We start from the raw sequence: 18,920 nt of genomic DNA on the forward strand, positions 1-18,920 counted from the left end.
GAGAGACAAATAGTGGCTACAGGGGCCACTCGTGGATCTGGTCGCTTAGACAAGCACTGGGGGGGGGGCAGCTGGACTGGGGGGGTGGCAGCTGGTTTTGCCTGAGCCCCTTTCCAACATGCACCTGTGGTGGTGCACTGAGAACTTCCTCACCTGGGAGTCCGCCTCCTGCTCTGATCTCACTTTCCTTTCCTGTAGCTCCCACCCATCCCCTGCCTCTCCCTGCCCCAACACCAAGCTGCTGGTGTTGGCAGCTCCGGGAGGCACAGAGGGACAGCACTGGGCCTCCAGTTTTCCTCAGACCTGCAGGAAGGAGGGTGCGGGGACAGTTAGAACCATGACAGCCTGAATAGCACAATGGCTCCCCAACCTTCCAGTGAGTGTCTGCCTGCAAAGGCCCTGCCCCCTGGTAATCTGGAAGAGTGTGGCAGTAACATGGGGGGGGGGGGGGACCAAAGGAGCCAAGAGACCAGAGCAGGAGCAGGAGCCTCTGTGGAAACTTGAGAATAGGCAGAGGGAGAGGGGATGGGAAGTCTGGGAAGAGGCCTGGATCACTGAGGAGGAGGCCCCTGAAGAAAGAGGCCAAAGAAAGAGCTAGAAGATGGTGAGGTGAAGAGAAGGAGACAGGAAGGGGGGAGAAAGACATGAGGAGAGAGGATACAGGATGTGGCCAGCCCATTCTAGGCAATCAGCATCTTGGGGACAGTTGTCCTTGGAGGCTTTCCTGACACTCCACTGGAAGAGATGGTGAGGCGTTCCAGCCAGGAGACTAGAGGGAGGCATGGCGCTCACTGATGTGTGGATCTAATGCTGAAACAAGAATGGGAATCAAGGGGGGAATCCTCTGCCATCATAGGCTCCGACATCATCGAAATAACCCAAGTTTCAAAATGAGAGGAGAAGGGAGAGAAGAAAGGAGGCTGTCATGAACGGATGCCTGGGGACAGGTGGGGAGGTCCCAGGGTGCTACTGAGGCCAGAAACAAGGCAGTGGAAGCTGAGGTTAAAAAAAAAGGCGAGGTGACTGGAAGAGACCTATGTGGATATTAGTGTTAAATGTATGCACAAGAATACAAGACATCCTGAACGCCAAATAAATGGATATGACAAATTTTAAGAGAAAAAAAAATCAAAGTTACATGGTAAATATAAGAAATATAGTAGAAATATAATACAGAAACAATAAAAAAATGAGATTCAACTGAGATCAGTCATATTACTTGTATGAACAAATCTGAACTCACTACTAAAAGACTTTCAGGTAGATTCACAAAGCAAAACCCAGTTCTGTCATTATCCTTAGATCATGCCGAGGTGCTAACAATGGGATGAGGGTGTGGGGTGCACCATGCAAACACCCTCCAATAAGAGTAGGGCTTGTGATCTTGATACCAAGGGAAGGAACATTCAGATGCAAAACCCTTCAGAGATGTGGAAGAACACTTGGGATGGGGTTGGGGGGCAGGATCTGGGGGTAGGTACCCAGTATTCCAGGCAATTCCACAAGCCTGGGCTGGTCCACCACCTCTCCATGTGCTCAGTGATGCTCCTAGATTTTATAGCACTCTTGACAGACAGATGGATAGATGGGTGGATGGATATATAGATGTAAAGACATGGATAACTATTCTAGATAGAGTCTAATTACTGGGCAATAATTGCAGTTACCAGACCGACACTGTCTAGCTCTTCATCACTTTTTTCCCATAGAAATGCTTAGACTACAAGGTGTCCAGGAACCTCACAGTCAAGCAGAGACAGAATATCCAGTCTTGTAAAAAGTTGAGTCCCTTCAGGAAGCAATACAGTTGCTGTTCAACCCCGACTATCCCATGAGGGCTTAGCATTTTCTTCCGGAGTCCTCTGGAACTTTGCAATTGCAAATAATCATAGCTCTTACTTTCGGTGACACCTAGTCCTTGCAGCCCCAGAAGGCCAAGGGATAAACAGGCTAAGAGGTGGTTTCTCTCCTCACTCATGCATCTAGTGACTCAGTCCTGGGAAATCTGGCACTATATGGGGCCAACCCACACCGTTCGAGTTACTCAGCTGATGAAAGACCATGCATTCTTCCTTTAGTCAGGGAGTCCTCTCAGGGTGTTAGGGAGAAACCCAAGGCCACTCAAGGCGGGGAGGTCACTGCCACTGTGGCCTGAGTTTGGCCCCATTCAGATGAGTTAGTGTACGAGTTGCAAGACTGTCATAAAATCTTGGTGTTAGAGCACACCTGAGGGTGTGATCATGGGAAAGGAAAGTGAACAGCACGGGGGGCTCAAGAGATAGCCAAGGGGCTGGAAATTCTATGAGCAAAACCAGGGGATACCGAGTGGTGTGAGTGGCTTTTATGGGACTTGGGGATGGGGCTGGTTTCACACCTGGGTCATTATGTCCCACCTAGCAGCACAGGGTTTGCTCAGGGACCCAAGCAGAAAGGGTGTTGATGAAGGAAAGTAGATGGAAATGTTTAGGGAACAGAAGCCTGGGAAGGCCCTGCAAAACTCATCTGGGGGCGGGGGGACACCTGCCACAGCTGGTGGTGGCTGCAGCCACGTTCGCACAATCTGCCCTCCTGCCCACCTGTGACCCATGAAGCCTTGGCTACCTCTTCCACCTCCAGGCCTCACGTGGGCATCTCTCACTGGCTCCTCCCAGTGGCACACACTTACCTGGCCCCGCACGGAAAACAGCTGGAGGCTGAGCAGCAAGAGGAGGAGGTGGTGAAGATGCTGAGTTAACATCCCGTCCAGGCAGAGGGCACAGTGAGATGACCCGAATGAAAATTAACTAGAAGGGAGAGGGAGTTCGGAGCAAGAGGACACCAAGATGACAAGATAGCACCCACACAGCCCTCTGGGGTTTTGCAGAAATTTCAAGTAGGGGTTGGTGCTCATCTCATCTAGATCTTACCAGGCAGAGATGCTGCAGCTAGGGATACTAATTACGACGATTTGCTAATGATTCTTCTTTCAATTGTTGAAGAGCTATATACGTTGACCCACACTTCAGCTGATGAGATTATCTTCTTAATCTCTGGAATGGTGCACAGTAAGCAAACAAAAGCCTTGACTGAATGAAAAATACACACGAATATGAACACAAGACAAATGAAAGAACATGGGCAGCACTAACTAGCTTCCAAACACTGTCCCTGTGATAAGTCCTCCCACTGACGTGATCATAATCTAGCACGTCGGGGTTCTGGAAGTCCATGGACTACAGCTTCCCAAGGCAGCGTACCTGAATGTAAGACTGGAGATGGATCCATTAACCACAGACACAGGGAAACAGATTTCACACCTAAGTATTGGAGTAAAAGCAGTGGAAATTATGAATGTGCATTTTTTAATAGATTTTCACTGATTTTATTGAATTTGGTATAAATTTTTTTCTAAATTTCCTATTTCATGTTATAATGTGCCACAATAGGAAGAAATATTTTCAGCTAAAAGAGATGTTTTAGGGGCGCCTGGGTGGCTCAGTGGGTTAAGCCGCTGCCTTCGGCTCAGGTCATGATCTCAGGGTCCTGGGACCGAGTCCCGCATCGGCCTCTCTGCTCAGCAGGGAGCCTGCTTCCCTCTCTCTCTCTCTCTGCCTGCCTCTCCATCTACTTGTGATTTCTCTCTGTCAAATGAATAAATAAAATCTTTTTTTTTTTAAAGATTTTATTTATTTATTTGAGAGAGAGAGACTGAGAGAGAGCATGAGCGAGGAGAAGGTCAGAGGGAGAAGCAGACTCCCCATGGAGCTGGGAGCCCGATGCGGGACTCGATCCCGGGACTCCGGGATCATGACCTGAGCCGAAGGCAGTCGTCCAACCAACTGAGCCACCCAGGCGTCCCTAAATAAAATCTTAAAAAAAAAAAAAAAAAGATGTTTTAAATTAAGATGGTTGTTATATGACCCAGAAAGAAGCACACAGGACTAATTTAATTCCAAGAAAGTACACAAAGTTCTTTGTTTTTCTAAAGATGCGCAGAGAAGGGAAGGGTCCACAAACTCTGTCTGGTGCAACATCCTTCCAATTTATGTTAATCTGCCTCTTTCTCAGCATCTACTGCACTAAGAGAGGGAATACTGAATCAGATTTGGGGGTTTGAAACAGTATGGTCTCAAAGCCCAGGCCTGTTAGGGGTTGTGACAGAAGCAGTGCTGCCTTGGGCCAACCCGCCACCTCCCTCCCTGAGCCTCAGGAGTCTCAGCTATAGAAAGAGGGGCAGAGAGATCTTCCACTGCTGACCTTTTATGCAGCTGCCTAAAGACAGACAGTCCTGCCATCTGGGCAACGCTTACTCCCATGCCAGCCTCCCTTTCATTCAAGGACAGAACATGGAGCAAAGCAAGAGGATGGCCCACAGGCAAGTTCATCCTCACCACAAGCCAGAATTAAGGATACGGTTTTAAGGGCTTTTCTTTCAATTTAGCAAAAAAGACTTTCCCACAGCTTGTGACTGATGAGAAGCAAGCAATGTATTTCAGAGTCAGGGAAACCTGGCTGGCCCCGGGAAGCAGGAAAAGCCAGTCACATGGTTATCTGCAGGGTGACTGCTATGTGCTGACAGAGGCCTCCAGCCTGGGGGTACCCTCTTAGGAGCGGCAGCTCCAACCTCCCCTCTGCTTCCTTCTATTGCTGGTTGAACACTGCAGATACTGGGGGTACAAAGGTGACCAAATCCCACCCCTCCCCCATAGCTGAATTGGAGAGATCTTTATACAACTTGGCATTTTCTACAAAATGTGGTATGAGGATGGAGGAACCCAGACGACAAGGCCCCAGCCCTATATGCAAAAGGCATATTAGTTAATCTATGTGCTACCAACTAAGTCTTCCTGGTTTGGATCTCAAATTGCTCCATGGCCTTCCAGCTTCGCTCAGCTACCAGCATCCTCTCCTTTGGCCTACTCCGGTCTTCAGAACGGGCTTTGACATAGCTTTCCTCGGAATCCATGTCACACACACAGTCCACAATTCCACTCCTCTGGCAATTCCTGCCTTGGTTCCACATGCTCTGGCTTCTACTCGGAATCCTGGCTCCCAAACTCTGGCCTGTGCCCAGCAGGCACACTGGCTTCCCACCAAATGGGTCTGTCTGCTGATCAAGCTGAGAGATAAGAGGCCGCTGCCACTTCCTTGCTTCCACTGGGCTGTAAGATGATCTCTGAGCTGGGAATCACCATAAGCTAAGTTGGCTGGTTTTTAGACAAAGGGTAAAAAAGTGGCCTTACTGAAGATCAGGCAGCACTGAGGGGAGCTCTATAAGGCTTAACCCAACAGACGCTCCTGCTAGGGTCTGGCGTCCATGCGTCAGAGCTACCCACAAGTTCAGGCCTTCACCTCTTCATAGGACATTGTACTCAAGGGAGGGACACCGATATCAGCCCTCCCTTGGGGTGTGTGTGCAACTAATATTTAATTATGCCCATCTATGGAAGCATGTGTAGCTGTATAAGTAAAAAAGATGAATGTGGGATAAGTTAGGAACCAAAGTGACATTAAGTAACCAGTACTCACCAGTGGCTGTTCTCCTCCCCTTCATGGACACATGGAGGAGGAGTCACACGATGTGGATTGATCTACTTCCTGCCAACAGGCTGTGACTGGAAGTGACACATGCCACTTCTGGGCCAAAACCCTTAGGAGTCAGACGCACTTCTCCTGTTCTTCCCTTGTCTTAACTTTGGAGTCAGACGCACTTTTCCTGCTCTTCCCTTGTCTTAACTTTGAGGAGGCCGAAATATTCTAGATGGTGAGAACTACTTTCCAAATCTTTTCAGAACCCATAAATAGCAAGAATTCATTTCTTTGATGATCCTAGCAAGTCTGCTCAGAAGACTGCCCAGAATACCCTCTTTGCTCTGTTACCTAAACACTGGGTCCAAACTACAAAGAAAATGCTGTGTCCAGACCATCTGCAATCTTGTATTCTGCTCTTTCTTTTAGAAAGCCTGATTATTGCTTTTGTTGACAACATTCTAATGACTGTTCTCCCTCATATATGAGAATACATAATGTGCAAGTAACAGTCTCTCAAGTCATCATTCAGAGAAAGGAATACAAATCATAAACAACTGAGACTGAAAATAGCAAAAGTTGCCCAGATACTGAGTTCTTAAAATCTTGATTCAAATGGAATTTCTGTAACCTTTTTTTTTTTTTTAATTATATAAAAAACTAGCTAAGTGTGAAAGGGAAGCACATTTCATCCTCCCAGGCAGCCGTGTCTTACCTATGCAGTAATGCCGGAGCAAGTCCCTGGAGCAAGCATGCAGACGGAGTACTGAGTCTAGAGAGAACCCTTCACCACTACAGGTGTGCCCCCACCCCACAGAAGCAAATGCCACATGGGTTTTTGCCAGAATCTCAATGGAAACATTTGTTTGCTTTGATTTTTACACTGAGAGCTAAACAGCACAATTCAGGATGTGGCAATGTGAAATCACTGAATGGATCATGCCATTTCTACCAATCCAGCTGGCCATTGGGGAAGCACAGGGCACATGTCAGGCACCAGACAGCACGGTGTTTTCTTCTTCCTCTTCGGGAAACCTGAAGCTGCAGGCCTCTCTTTCGGAATATCTTTCATCATTACCTACTCTACAAACTCTCCATACAGATGTACATTCTCTAAATCTTGGGTGGGAATGGACCATCATTTATTTTTAAATGCAATTTCTAAAGACCTCTTTTAGTAGAAATTGCACATTTTCTCTATTTAGAACAGGCTTCACATTGACCCATTCCTTATTAGGGTATAAACATCCTCTTGTTGAAGGTGACTGCTCATACTATGAGGATGCCTAGCACTGTCACAGAAAGTACACACCAAGTTTAGACCCAAACACTGCGACATTTCAGGAGATGCTAAAAAGCCATTTTCTTGCTGCAGAGAATAAAACTTGATGACACAGCTTCTTTAAAAACCTTGCAAATTTAAACATAGTCACTTCATCTGAATCACCCTAGCTAGAAGACTTAAAAAATGAATATCCACCCCAGCCCCCACGGCTCTAATCTCTGAGATCCCAAACTAAAATAATCAAGAGTTTTGAAAACAAACCAAAAAACTTTATTTACAAAAGTAAATTTTAACTCACTTTTATATATCATATAATGTTAATGCTGACAGCAACAGAGCCTCTGGAATATTTAAAACACTTGGATTTTAAAATACATTGAGGTTTGTGCAGCTCATTCCCCACTAGTTATATTATAAAACTTATAAATGTTTCTTTAGCTTTGTTGTTTGGTCATGTTTTTGTGCAGAAGTCACGCTTCAGGGTAGGTTTGCCACCAGACATGATCACATAACCATTGGCTGCGGATTTCCAAGAAGCAAAGGAGCCAATCTTAGCAAAGCCCGCACTGGCATTTTCAGCTGTTTAAATTTGAAGAGGAGTTCAGCAAAGCTTGTGCTCCCTAAAGAAATGGAAATGGAGGGAAAGTCAAACTTCTATATAAATTCAGATGTACACCCCTTTCAAGGAAGCTTCAGAAACATAATCACAATTAAAGCTACATTCTTCCCTTTGAAAACAATTCCCCAAAGGTAATATTTAAATAATGAATTTCCCGAATGCACTGTAAAATATAATTTGATATAAAAATGTCAAATGTAGGGGCGCCTGGGTGGCTCAGTGGATTAAGCCGCTGCCTTCGGCTCAGGTCATGATCTCAGGGTCCTGGGATCGGGTCCCGCATCGAGCTCTCTGCTCAGCAGGGAGCTTGCTTCCCTCTCTCTCTCTCTCTCTCTGGCTGCCTCTCTGTCTACTTGTGATTTCTCTCTGTCAAATAAATAAATCTTTAAAAAAAAAAAAAAAATGTCAAATGTATCCTATTCTGTACTTCAAAAAGTGACCTGTAACTACATCTGAAACTGTTAATATTTACATATTACTGAAATATAATTAATAAATGTGCCTGTCTACTTTCAACTACCATAATTTATATATTCTAATACGTATCTTAAAAAAGAATAAAAGCTTAAAATGAGTAACACAGAAATTAATCTAATGCCTCAATCTCCAAGAAACAAAGGTTCTCAACTGTGGTCCCACAGAGATTCCAACATAATTCACGTGGAATGGAGCCTGGGCATCTGGAGGCCTGAAGGCTGCCTGGTGATTCTGATGAGCAGCCAAGGTCAAGAAACACTGCTCTAAAGGAAGTAGGAGGTGTACAACCTGAAAATCCTATTAAGCATCATCTTCCTTTTTGCCTCCATCCTACCACATATAATGGTAAACCATTCCCTCTCTCCTAGCTCCAATATATATGTGAATATGGTCCCTGTGACTCTAGGCCACAGGAAGCATCCTAGCAGACATGCAGACACCAGAGGCATGTTCATGATCATGGGACCTCATGAAGATGAACAGAAAAGTCTCACAATGTGATCATGTGGCTCTCTGATTAAGGCACGACTAACACAAGAGAGAGATCTGCTACAAGATTATGAGGGAGGCAACTACGACTCCTATTTCCTTTCATTGACTGGTCTCTGCCAGTCAGCTGAATTAAATATTCAATAAACCTCAAGGGAAATTTAGACAAATTTCTTATCTAATTGTTATTATTATTATTTTTTAAATATTTTATTTATTTATTTGACAGAGATCACAAGTAGGCAGAGAGGCAGGCAGAGAGAGAGGGGAAGCAGGCTCCCCACTGAGCAGAGAGCCCGAGGTGGGGCTCGATCCCAAGACCCTGGGACCATGACCTGAGCTGAAGGCAGAGGCTTCAACCCACTGAGCCACCCAGGGGCCCCTCTTACCTAATTGTTATTATATGGTTTTCCCCAGACCTTACTAAAACCCAAGCACAGAGAATAAAAACATCCAGGAAGATATGAAACAACTCCAATATACTAATACATTGTGGAATATAACAGACCATTTACATTCAATGCGATACTGAAATGGTTAGGTTTAAAGACATCGTCTTGCTCTTTGCTTTCTATTTGTTCCATCTGTGCTCTGTTCCTCACTGTCCTCTTTTAAAAGGATTACTTTTTATGATATTTTTACAATTCCACTGTAGCCCCTTTGTTGAAGTTCTGATTCTGTTTTCTTACTTTAGTAATTGCTTTATGACTTCCAATATACACATTTAAATGATCAAAGATTACCTTTGATCTCACCCAAGATGTCACCAAAGTGAGATTATTCTACTTCACATACTAGCACAAAGGCCTTCCTTCCCATAGTACTTCCATTTCTCCCTTCCCAGTCTTTGAGCTACTATTGTCCTATTTTTCACTTTTCATGTTTTATCAACTCCGTAGCATACTGCTGCCATTTTTATTCTGTCACTGGTCTTTAAAAAAGTGTTTTTTAAGAGAAATAAACCTTGCATAAATAAACCCATGCCATTACCATTTCCAGTGTTCTGCAATCCTTTGTGTAACCCCCCCATCTCCATCTCATATTATTTTCCCTCTGCCCAAAGGACTTAATTGACAACATTTCCAGGAGGGTGGGTCTGCTGGTGACGAATTCTGTCAGCTTCTGTGTTTCTGGAATTATTTCATGGTCATTTGTTTTGAAAGATATTTTTGCTGGGTATAAAACTCTAACAAGACATTTTATTTTCCTCTGGGTCCTTTACTCCACTGATCACTTAAATTGCTTCCTATGAGAAATACACAGTCACTCTTATTTTTATCTCTGTAACATGTCTTTTTCCTCTAGCTGCTTTTAAGACTTTTTTACCATCAGTTTTGGGCAATCTGGTTATGATTGCCTTAATATAACTTCATTCATGTTTCTCATGCTTGGGATTCACTGAAATTCTTGAATCTGTGGATTTACAGTTTTCACCAAATCTGGAAAAATTTCCAGGCATTATTTCTTCAAATATTTTTTTCTGTTGCACCTCTTCCTCCCTCAATTTCTCTCTTCTTCAGGGACTCCAATCACATGTGAATTAGGTGTTTTAAGTTCCACAACTCACTTCATTTATGCTCTGTTCCTCTTTTTTCCTTCTTTCACTTTTGCATCTAATTTTGGACAGTTTCTATTGCTATGTCATCAAGCTTGCTAATTTCTTATTATGGCATGTCTAATTTGCCCATTAATCCCATTCAGTGTACTCTTCATCTCAAACATCACATTCTACATCTCAAAAAGTTCAATTACAGTCTTTTTATATCTTGAATGTCTCTTATTATCCTGCTTAGTGTTCACTCTAAGTGGATGTCCATTCTCCATTTTTAAAAATTTTTAGCTCCAGTCTCTTCAAACATTGCTTCTATCTCATATTCTCTCTCCTCTTATTCTGGGATCTCAACTATGTGCATGTTTGACTTTTTCACCATATTCTATCATGTTCCTTTTCTGTATTTTCAACCCATCTTCTGTGTTTAATTTGCTTACTTTCTACACACCTGCCTTCTGGTTCATTTATCTGCTGTGTCTGATACACCACTTAATCCATACACTGATTTCTTAATTTCAGTTATATTTTTCAGTCCTAGAATTTCCATTTAACTCTTTCTTATTGATTCCAGATTTCTGGTGACATGCTCTATATTTTCATCTATTTTCTTGGTAATATTAGTTGTAGTTATTTTAAGACCCAATCCAGTAACTTTTATCTAGGTCACATATAAGTCAACTTCTGTTACCTTCTTTTCTTGTTATGTCTTGTAATTTTTGATTCAAAAGTGGATACTGTGTATTAAAAAGTATAAAGGTTCAGGATATATTTTGTTCCTCCTAAGAAGGTTATGGTTTCTTCTGTAAGGCAGGCAGAATGCAGATTTCTGTTCTACTTGAGGCTAACTTTAGGTCCTCTCGGTTTCACTTTTTACCTTTACTCTTGGGGCTTGGTCCTGCTGTGGTAATGGCTGGGATGCTTATCAGAGCCACTTCACACCTGAGCAGCCCTGGAACACTACCCTTTGTCTCCTTGGCACTATGCTGTTGCTGAAATCTTTGCTCACATTTTTAGTCTCCTGGCTTCTGCTAGATTTCTTGAAGTCTTATCCTGTGCATGTAAGATTTGGTACAGGTCTCAAGGAAAGAGTACATCCAGGTTTTTGTGTTATTATTCCTATTATTCCCTCCTACCAGGGATTTAGCTCAAGTTCTAGATTCTCAGGCAATTGTTAACCTAACCTCTGGCTACTCTGCCCAGTAGCACCACTGCCTTTTGCTGGGACTCTAGTTGTGCTACGAACTGGCAAATTCCTTTGGAAGAAAGCTTGAGTAAATATGGAGTTTCCTCATTATGCTTCCCTTCTCATGGGGACTGTGACCCCTCAATCAAGTCTGGCCAGCACAGTTACTACCAATTCCTTTAAATAGCTGTTTTATGTGATTTGTCAAACTTTTGTATTTATTTTTGAGGGAAGGTCACTCCAATATAAGCAATTCTATCACGGCTATAACTGGAAGTCTCTAGAAAGTACATTCTTATCCAAGGTTTTCAAAACAGCAATAAACTAGTAATGTCATTAAATTTTAAATGATTAAATAGAGCAATCTTTGCTCTTCTTAAAAAACAATTTTTGAGGGGCACCTGAGTGGCTCAGTGGGTTAAAGCCTCTGTCTTCGGCTCAGGTCATGATCCCAGGGTCCTGGGATCAAGCCCCGCATCGGGCTCTCTGCTCAACGGGGAGCCCGCTTCCCTTCCTCTCTCTCTGCCTGCCTCTCTGCCTACTTGTGATCTCTGTCTGTCAAATAAATAAATAAATAAATAAAGCTTTAAAAAAAAAAAATTGAATCCTCAACTAGTAAGCACAAATTTGAAAGTGATAATAATAAGGGTGCTTAGAATTAATTCTATTTTAGGATTCACGTTACTGGGCAAGCTCCATATCTAATTACATATTCTGAAAAATACAGTGAGGTGTTAATATTTTAAACTCTGTATTATAAGAAACATTCAAATTCATATAAAATCCTGGTACCTGGTAATTTTAAAGCTTTATAATATTAGAAATTAAGATTATGTGATTAAAAAGAAACATCCAGGGGCGACTGGGTGGCTCAGTGGGTTAAATAAAGGCTAGCCCCACCTCATGCTTTCTGCTCAGCAGGGAGCCTGCTTCCCCCTCTCTCTCTGCCTACCTGTGATCTCTGCCAAATAAATAGAATCTTAAAAAAAAAAAAACCCAAACTAAAAACCGAAAAAATGAAGAAAATTAAAAATAACTTTAATAAAAATTATGAAAGAAAAATAACATAATCATTTAATTTATTAGTATACACTGGTGTTTGGGGCTCTCTGAAGAAGAACCCATCCTTTTCTGAATGAAATAAAAGTTTATGCATGTATAAAGTTCAGATAGTCTGTTCAGAAAAAGTTCTCAATAGTAACACCCAAACATGAATGAAGACCAAAACCTAACTAGACAAAATAACTCACTAGAAAGGCCTCCTACCAAGAAACTTTAAAAATAAGTGAGTCAATAATACAGGTACTGAGAGGATTTAGATCTGCAATTACCTTCTAGTCCTATAGACGGCAGGTGCCATGGAGCTGGTACCGAGTGGTAGACGAGGAAACACGCCAGCATGCTCAGCTGAGATTCCTCAAAGGGCTGCCCACTGAGGTAGGCATGCACACACCCATCACCCCCAGCTGTGAGAGAAACACAAATGGAACTGAAGCAAATTGTTTTCTCATCCAGAACTCCTTAAGCACCGACCATACACCAGATAGGTACTATGCTGAACTAGGGCTACAGCAGTAAGCAAGACAGAGTGCCTATCACCACAGAGTGTCAAGTGTTGTAAGGGACAGAGACATTATACAAATAACGACACAAACAAATGCATAATTAGAAATTGTGATGAGTGCTATAAAGGAGTGGTAGTCACTGAGTTTTCCTCTCCAGACACCCACTTTAAGCCCCTTCTTCCCTGCAGTATACAACATTTGAGGAGACTGACTTCAGGTCCGGAACTGGATCCTGATTACTATTAGCCAGACTTTCTCAAACTTTAAGGCACATTAGAATCATCTGAGAAAGCTGATTAAAACAGATGAGTGGGCCCACATCCCCAAAGTTTTTTAGATGGGGTCAGAAAAATTACATTTCAAACAAGTTCTCAGGTGATGCTACTGTTGCTCCAGAGATCACACTTTGAAATCCACTGGTCCAGGACAATCAAGGCAATCCCATTCTCAACACAATGACTGGTTCAGGAACTGGAAGACCTAAGCTATTCAGTAAGAGACAATCTCTGCCACAGGGACTGACTGAAGAATGTGTATGAGTTCCAATTCAAGCCAGAGACATGAGATGTTTGATAACACATTTGCTAGAGATTTCTGAGAAAGAAATTTCCTCATTATTATGACAAAGCTCCTAGAAGCAACTCTATTCTTCTCTGCAAAATGCTGAGCTTGAGGAAAGAAACAGCCAATTTATTACCATAAGAAAAAGAACTCTGAAAATAAAGCCATGGCACAGAGTATAAATAATGGAACCTCAGAGAAATGGAGCTCAAGGCACTAAAATAAGATGATCCTTAGACCACCTTACCTATTCCAACAATGTAAGCTTATATGTGTCCTTATTGTTTAAGCCAGGTTCAGTTAGGCCCTCTAGTACTTGTATACAAAGGCATTTTGATACATTAAAAAGTTGCGGGAGGGGAAGAAGAAAGGGGGCAGGGAGAAAGAAATAAAAATGGCAGGAAAGTTGCCTGAAGTAGTGTTGTCTTAGAAGGCCAATGAGAAAGGGGGCACTTAAACTGAGGCTATAAGAATGAATATAAGTTGAGTAGGCAGAGAATGAAAGAAAAAGGTTGTAGGGAGGGAAAGCCGCATATTTAACAGTCCCAAGAGATAAGGAAAAAGAGAAATTACAACTGATACAAAAACAAAAACAAAAACAAAAACCTACAAACAATCATAAGACTACTATGGACAACTACACACCAACGAATGAGACCACCTAGAAGAAATAGATAAAGTCAAAGTCCTAGAAACATATGTCTGAGACAAAACATGAAGAAATAGAAAATCTGAATAGACTGATTACCAGTAACAAGACTGAACTGGTAATCTAAAACCTTCCAATAAGCAAAGTTCAGGACCAGATAGCTTCACTGGTGAATTCTAGCAAACATTCAAAGAAAATTCAACACATATCGACCTTTCTCAAATTCTTCCCAAAAATCGGGAGAAGAGAATGCTTCCAAACTCATCTACAAGGCCAGCATTAGTCTAACACCAAAACTAGACGAGGACACACATAAAGAAAATTACACACCAATATCCCTAGTGAACACAGATGTAAAACTCAAAAAAATATTAGCAAACTGAATTAAAAAAATACATCAAAAGGGGTCCCCACCATACCTCTGGCCACAGTTTCAAAAGACCTCACCAAAATGCTATCTCAAATGGAACATACCATGGAAACCATGATGTGCATGTTCCACAAGTGTGCTGGGGATAAAGGCTACTTAACAAAGGAGGATCTACGAGTACTCACAGAAAAGCAGTTCCCTGGATTTTTGGAAAATCAAAAAGGCCCTATGGCTGTGGACAAAATAATGAAGGACCTGAACCTAGACCTGGACCTAGACCAGTGCCGAGATGGTAAAGTAGACTTTCATAGCTTCTTTTCACTAACTGCTGGGCTTACCACCGCATGCAATGAGTATTTTGTAGTATATGTGACATGGAAGAGAAAGAAGTAGGAATCATTCAGGAACACTCCTGCCGATGAGAGTTCTCCCAAAGGAACTCTTAAGTAGTCCCTTAAGGAATCTGCCCCATAGCTTCCCCCTGTATAAAGGATTGCATGAACAGGCCAGGATCCTCAGAAAATGTACAAGTAAAATCCAACCATTTGATAAGCAGAGAAAGAAAAGTCAGTGAAAGCTAGATAAACTTTTGATTTTTATATTGCATGCATCCTCTTGCCCTCAATAAATTCTTTTTTAATTCCTCAAAACAGTAACAACAAAAAAACACAGTACTTTAAAAGGATCACACACACCACTACCAAGTGGGATTTATTCCAGGAATGCAAAGATGGTTCAACATCTGCAAATCAAAGTGATGCAGCACAATAACAAAACCAAGGATAATTAAGCAATTATTAATAAATTAAGAGGAAATCATTATTTCCTTATTCCAAATGTAGAATATTCTCATTTATTCCGATTTTCTGCAACTTCAAAACTGTTCCTTTTTAAAACATTTTAAACATCACACCTAAAGATAATAAACTACTACTTTTTTTTTTTTTTTTTAATTTGACAGACAGAGATCACAAGTAGGCAGAGAGGCAGGCAGAGAGAGAGGGGGAAGCAGGCTCCCCGCTGAGCAGAGCCCCCAATGCGGGGCCTGATCCCAGGACCCTGGGATCACGACCCAAGCCGAAGGCAGAGGCTTCAACCCACTGAGCCACCCAGGAGTCCCCTTTATATTTTTTTTTGAATATTTTATTTATTTATTTGACAAAGAGAGATCACAAGTAGGCAGAGAGGCAGGCAAAGAGAGAGGGGGAAGCAGGCTCCCCAATGAGCAGAGAGCCCGATATGGGGCTCGATCCCAGGACCCTGGGATCATGACCTGAGCCGAAGGCAGAGGCTTTAACCCACTGAGCTACCCAGGTGCCCCAGATAGTAAACTACTTCTAATAAAAAAAAGGATAAAAATCACATGAGAGCAGCTTTGAGTTAGAGGTATGTGTGTTATACCCCACATTAAGAGTGCTATGTGGGGCTGTTCAACACAAATGTAACAATGTATTTTTGTGAATGAGAGCTGGCATGTCAAATGCATCCTCTAGAAAAATAATTAGTGTAATAGTCTTCAGATTTGTTTTCTAAAGTTGATACTGTGGGTTATTTTTGTGAACAGCCTGATGTTTGGGACACTTTTTTCTCAAATAAACAAGTCCTTATTAAACCAGGAGTTTGGAGAAAAAAAAAAAAAAATCACATGATCATCTAAATAGATACAGAAAAGGAATTTAATAAAATTCAACATCTATTTATGATAAAAACACTCAACAAAGTGGATATAGAAGAAATGCACCTCAACATATAAAGGCCATATATGACAAAGCTGTAGTTAACATCATATTCAACTACGAAAAGCTAACAGCTTTTCTTCTAAGAACAAGAACAAGACAAGGATGCCCACTCTTGTCACTTTTATTCAACATAGTAGTGGAAGTCCTAGCCACAGTAATTAGGCAAGATAAAGAAACAAAAGGCATCCCAACTGGAAAGGAAGATTTCAAACTATAGTACTAAGCTATAAGAACCAAACAGTCGGTATCAGCATAAATGCACGACATCCATGGAACAGATAGAGAGCCCAGAAATAAACACACACATATAAGGTTAATTTACAACAAAGGAGTCAAGATTATACAGTGGGGAAAGGATAGTCTCTTTAATAAATGGGGATGGGAAAATTGGACAGCTATATGCATCTTACACTATACACAAAAAATAACTCAAAACTAATGACCTGACTGTGAGACCTGAAGCCATAAAACTCCAAGAAGGAAACAGAGGTAGTAAGATCCCTGACCTCATTCTTTGGTGCTGAATTTTTGGAACTGACTCCAAAAACAAAGGCAACAAAAGCAGAATTAAACAAGTGGGACTACATTAAAAGCTCTGCACAGCAAAGGAAACCATCAACAAAATGAAAAGGCAACCTGGTAAATTTAAAAAAAAAAAAAAAAAATCTGCAAATCACATATCCAATAAGGGGTTAATACCCAAAATATATTTTAAAAAACTCAAACAACTCAACAGAAAAAAAAAAAAGATTCAATTAAAACATGTGCAGGGAGAGGCACCTGGGTGGCTCATCTGGTTAAGCATCCAACTCTTGATTTCAGCTCAGGTCATGACCTCAGGGTCATGAGACTTAGACCCATTTGGGGCTCTACACTCAGCAGGAAGTCTGAGATTCTCTCTCTTCCTCTCCCTCTGACCCTCCCCCTCCTCACATGTGCCCTCTCTGTCTAAAATAAACAAATAAACCTTTTTAAAAAATGTGCGGGGAGGGGCACCTGGGTTGCTTAGTTGGCTAAGCATCTGCCTTTGGCTCAGGTCATGATCTCTGGGTCCTGGGATCAAGCCCCGCATCGGGCTCCCTGCTCTGCAGGCAGGCTGCTTCTCCCTCTGCCTGCTCTTCCCCCTCGTGTGCTCTCTCTCTCCCTGTCAAATGATTAAAAAATCTTTTAAAAAAATGTGCAGGGAATCCAAATAGACTTTTTTTTTTTTTTTCAAAGAAAACATGAAGATGGCCAACAGACTCAGGAAAGATGTTCAACATCAGTAATTATCAGAGAAATGCAAATCAAAACCACAATGAGCTATCACCTCATAGTTGTTGGAATGGCTATCATCAAAAGGCAGGAAATAAGTATTGGAAAGAATGTGGAGAAAAGGGAACTGTCTTACACTGTTGGTGGGAAAGCAAACTGGTACAGTTGCTAAGAAAAACAGTATGGAGGTTCCTCAAAAACTTAAAAATAGATCTACCGTATATGATCCAGCAATTCCACTGCTGGGTATTAATCAGCAGTGGAATTGCTGGATCATATATGGTAGAAAGAAAAAAAACACTACACCAAAAAGATATTTACTTAGTTGCAGCATTATTTACCATAGCCAAAATCTGGAACAACCTAAGTGTCCATCAGTGGATGAATAGATAAAGAAGTGGTTATAGGTTCATAATGGAATACTACTCTGCCTTATAAATGAATGAAATCTTGCCACTTGCAATAACATGGATAGTCCTTGAGAGTATTATGCTAACTGACATAAGTTAGAGAAAGACAAATACCATATGATTTTGTGTATATGTGGAACCTAGAAAACAAAACTCATAGATAGAAGAGAGTGATGGTTGTCACAAGGGAAGAGGCTAGAGGTGGATAAAAAGAGTGAAGGGAGTCAGATGTATGGTGAAGGATGGTAACTAACTAGACTTACTATCATGATCACTTTGTGTATATGTAAGTATCAAATTATGTTATACACCTGAAACTAATATAAATGCATTATACTGAAACTGATGCAATCAATTTTACCTCAATTTAAAAGTGATGGTTCTTCACTGAAAAATAAATGCAAATTTTGGTAATCACAATGGCAAGTCAAATTTGGTAAAGAGCAACGTTGTAAACTACCAAATGCACTAACAAGCAGTAAGAAAAACAGTAACTCAGAGCACTGTTTTAGAGACTGCTCCACTTACTGCCGAAGTTCATTACTGATATGAAATGTGCAAATCAGAGACTCTGCAAAGGTTAAGGACATACTTCTTATCAACAGCAAAGGTCTGTCATAGATGATCATGCTGAACTGAATACAAACAAAATATCAAAACCCATGTATTAACTTGTATATTTCCCAAAAAATGAGATTTTTTAAAAAACATTTTAAAACTACATAATCTTTTGAATTGTAAGAGAAAATGACAGAACAATGTAGTTGTTAATCAAACACGAGGAGTTTGAAATTGCTGTTTTTCATGTATACTCTTCATAATCTGGTTTACTCTTTTTTTTTTCCCCAGAAATTTATTCCCTATATTACAGTAGATAGTTTTTACCTAAATTATATTCAAATGCAGATTCTACTGGCTACTAACAGCTTTAAAACATCAAGAATAATTACTACTGCTATTATTAAGGTTAGTATTTACCCCAAACAGGTTGCTGTCAGGTGTGTACCAGAAGTTATTTGAAGGAACTGAAGAGAATAAAAAGATCAAGATGTTGACTAAAAATCAATTTCAAACATATATCACACATTAGACAGGTTTCCAAAAATCAAAAGGCCCTCATTTGCTTCCACTATTCCCCTGCAATTCTAAGTCTATACTTCTAAGCCACAGTCACATGATGTCCCAGGTTCCCACTGACTGACTCAAAGAGCTGGTAAAACAAACCTTCATTCTAAGCACACATCCAGTTTTCAGTGTAC

General features: G+C 41.4%; 1 protein-coding gene across 12 annotated transcripts in view; it reads right to left on the reverse strand.

The window, feature by feature from the left end:
• Positions 1 to 7,040: 7,040 nt before the first annotated feature.
• ANAPC1 (anaphase promoting complex subunit 1) overlaps positions 7,041 to 18,920 on the reverse strand; it is a 102,069-nt gene continuing 90,189 nt past the window's right edge. For all 12 annotated transcript variants that reach the window (XM_082743402.1, XM_082743406.1, XM_082743411.1 and 9 more), the window contains 2 exons: positions 12,445 to 12,579; positions 7,041 to 7,413 (listed from right to left, as the gene is read on the reverse strand). In XM_082743402.1, coding sequence (XP_082599528.1) covers positions 7,298 to 7,413; positions 12,445 to 12,579 — 251 coding nt within the window. In that variant the 3' untranslated portion in view covers positions 7,041 to 7,297. The remainder of the gene's footprint in view (positions 7,414 to 12,444; positions 12,580 to 18,920) is intronic.

Source organism: Mustela nivalis, assembly GCF_964662115.1.
Source record: "Mustela nivalis genome assembly, chromosome: 8".
Taxonomy (NCBI): Eukaryota; Metazoa; Chordata; class Mammalia; order Carnivora; family Mustelidae; genus Mustela; species Mustela nivalis.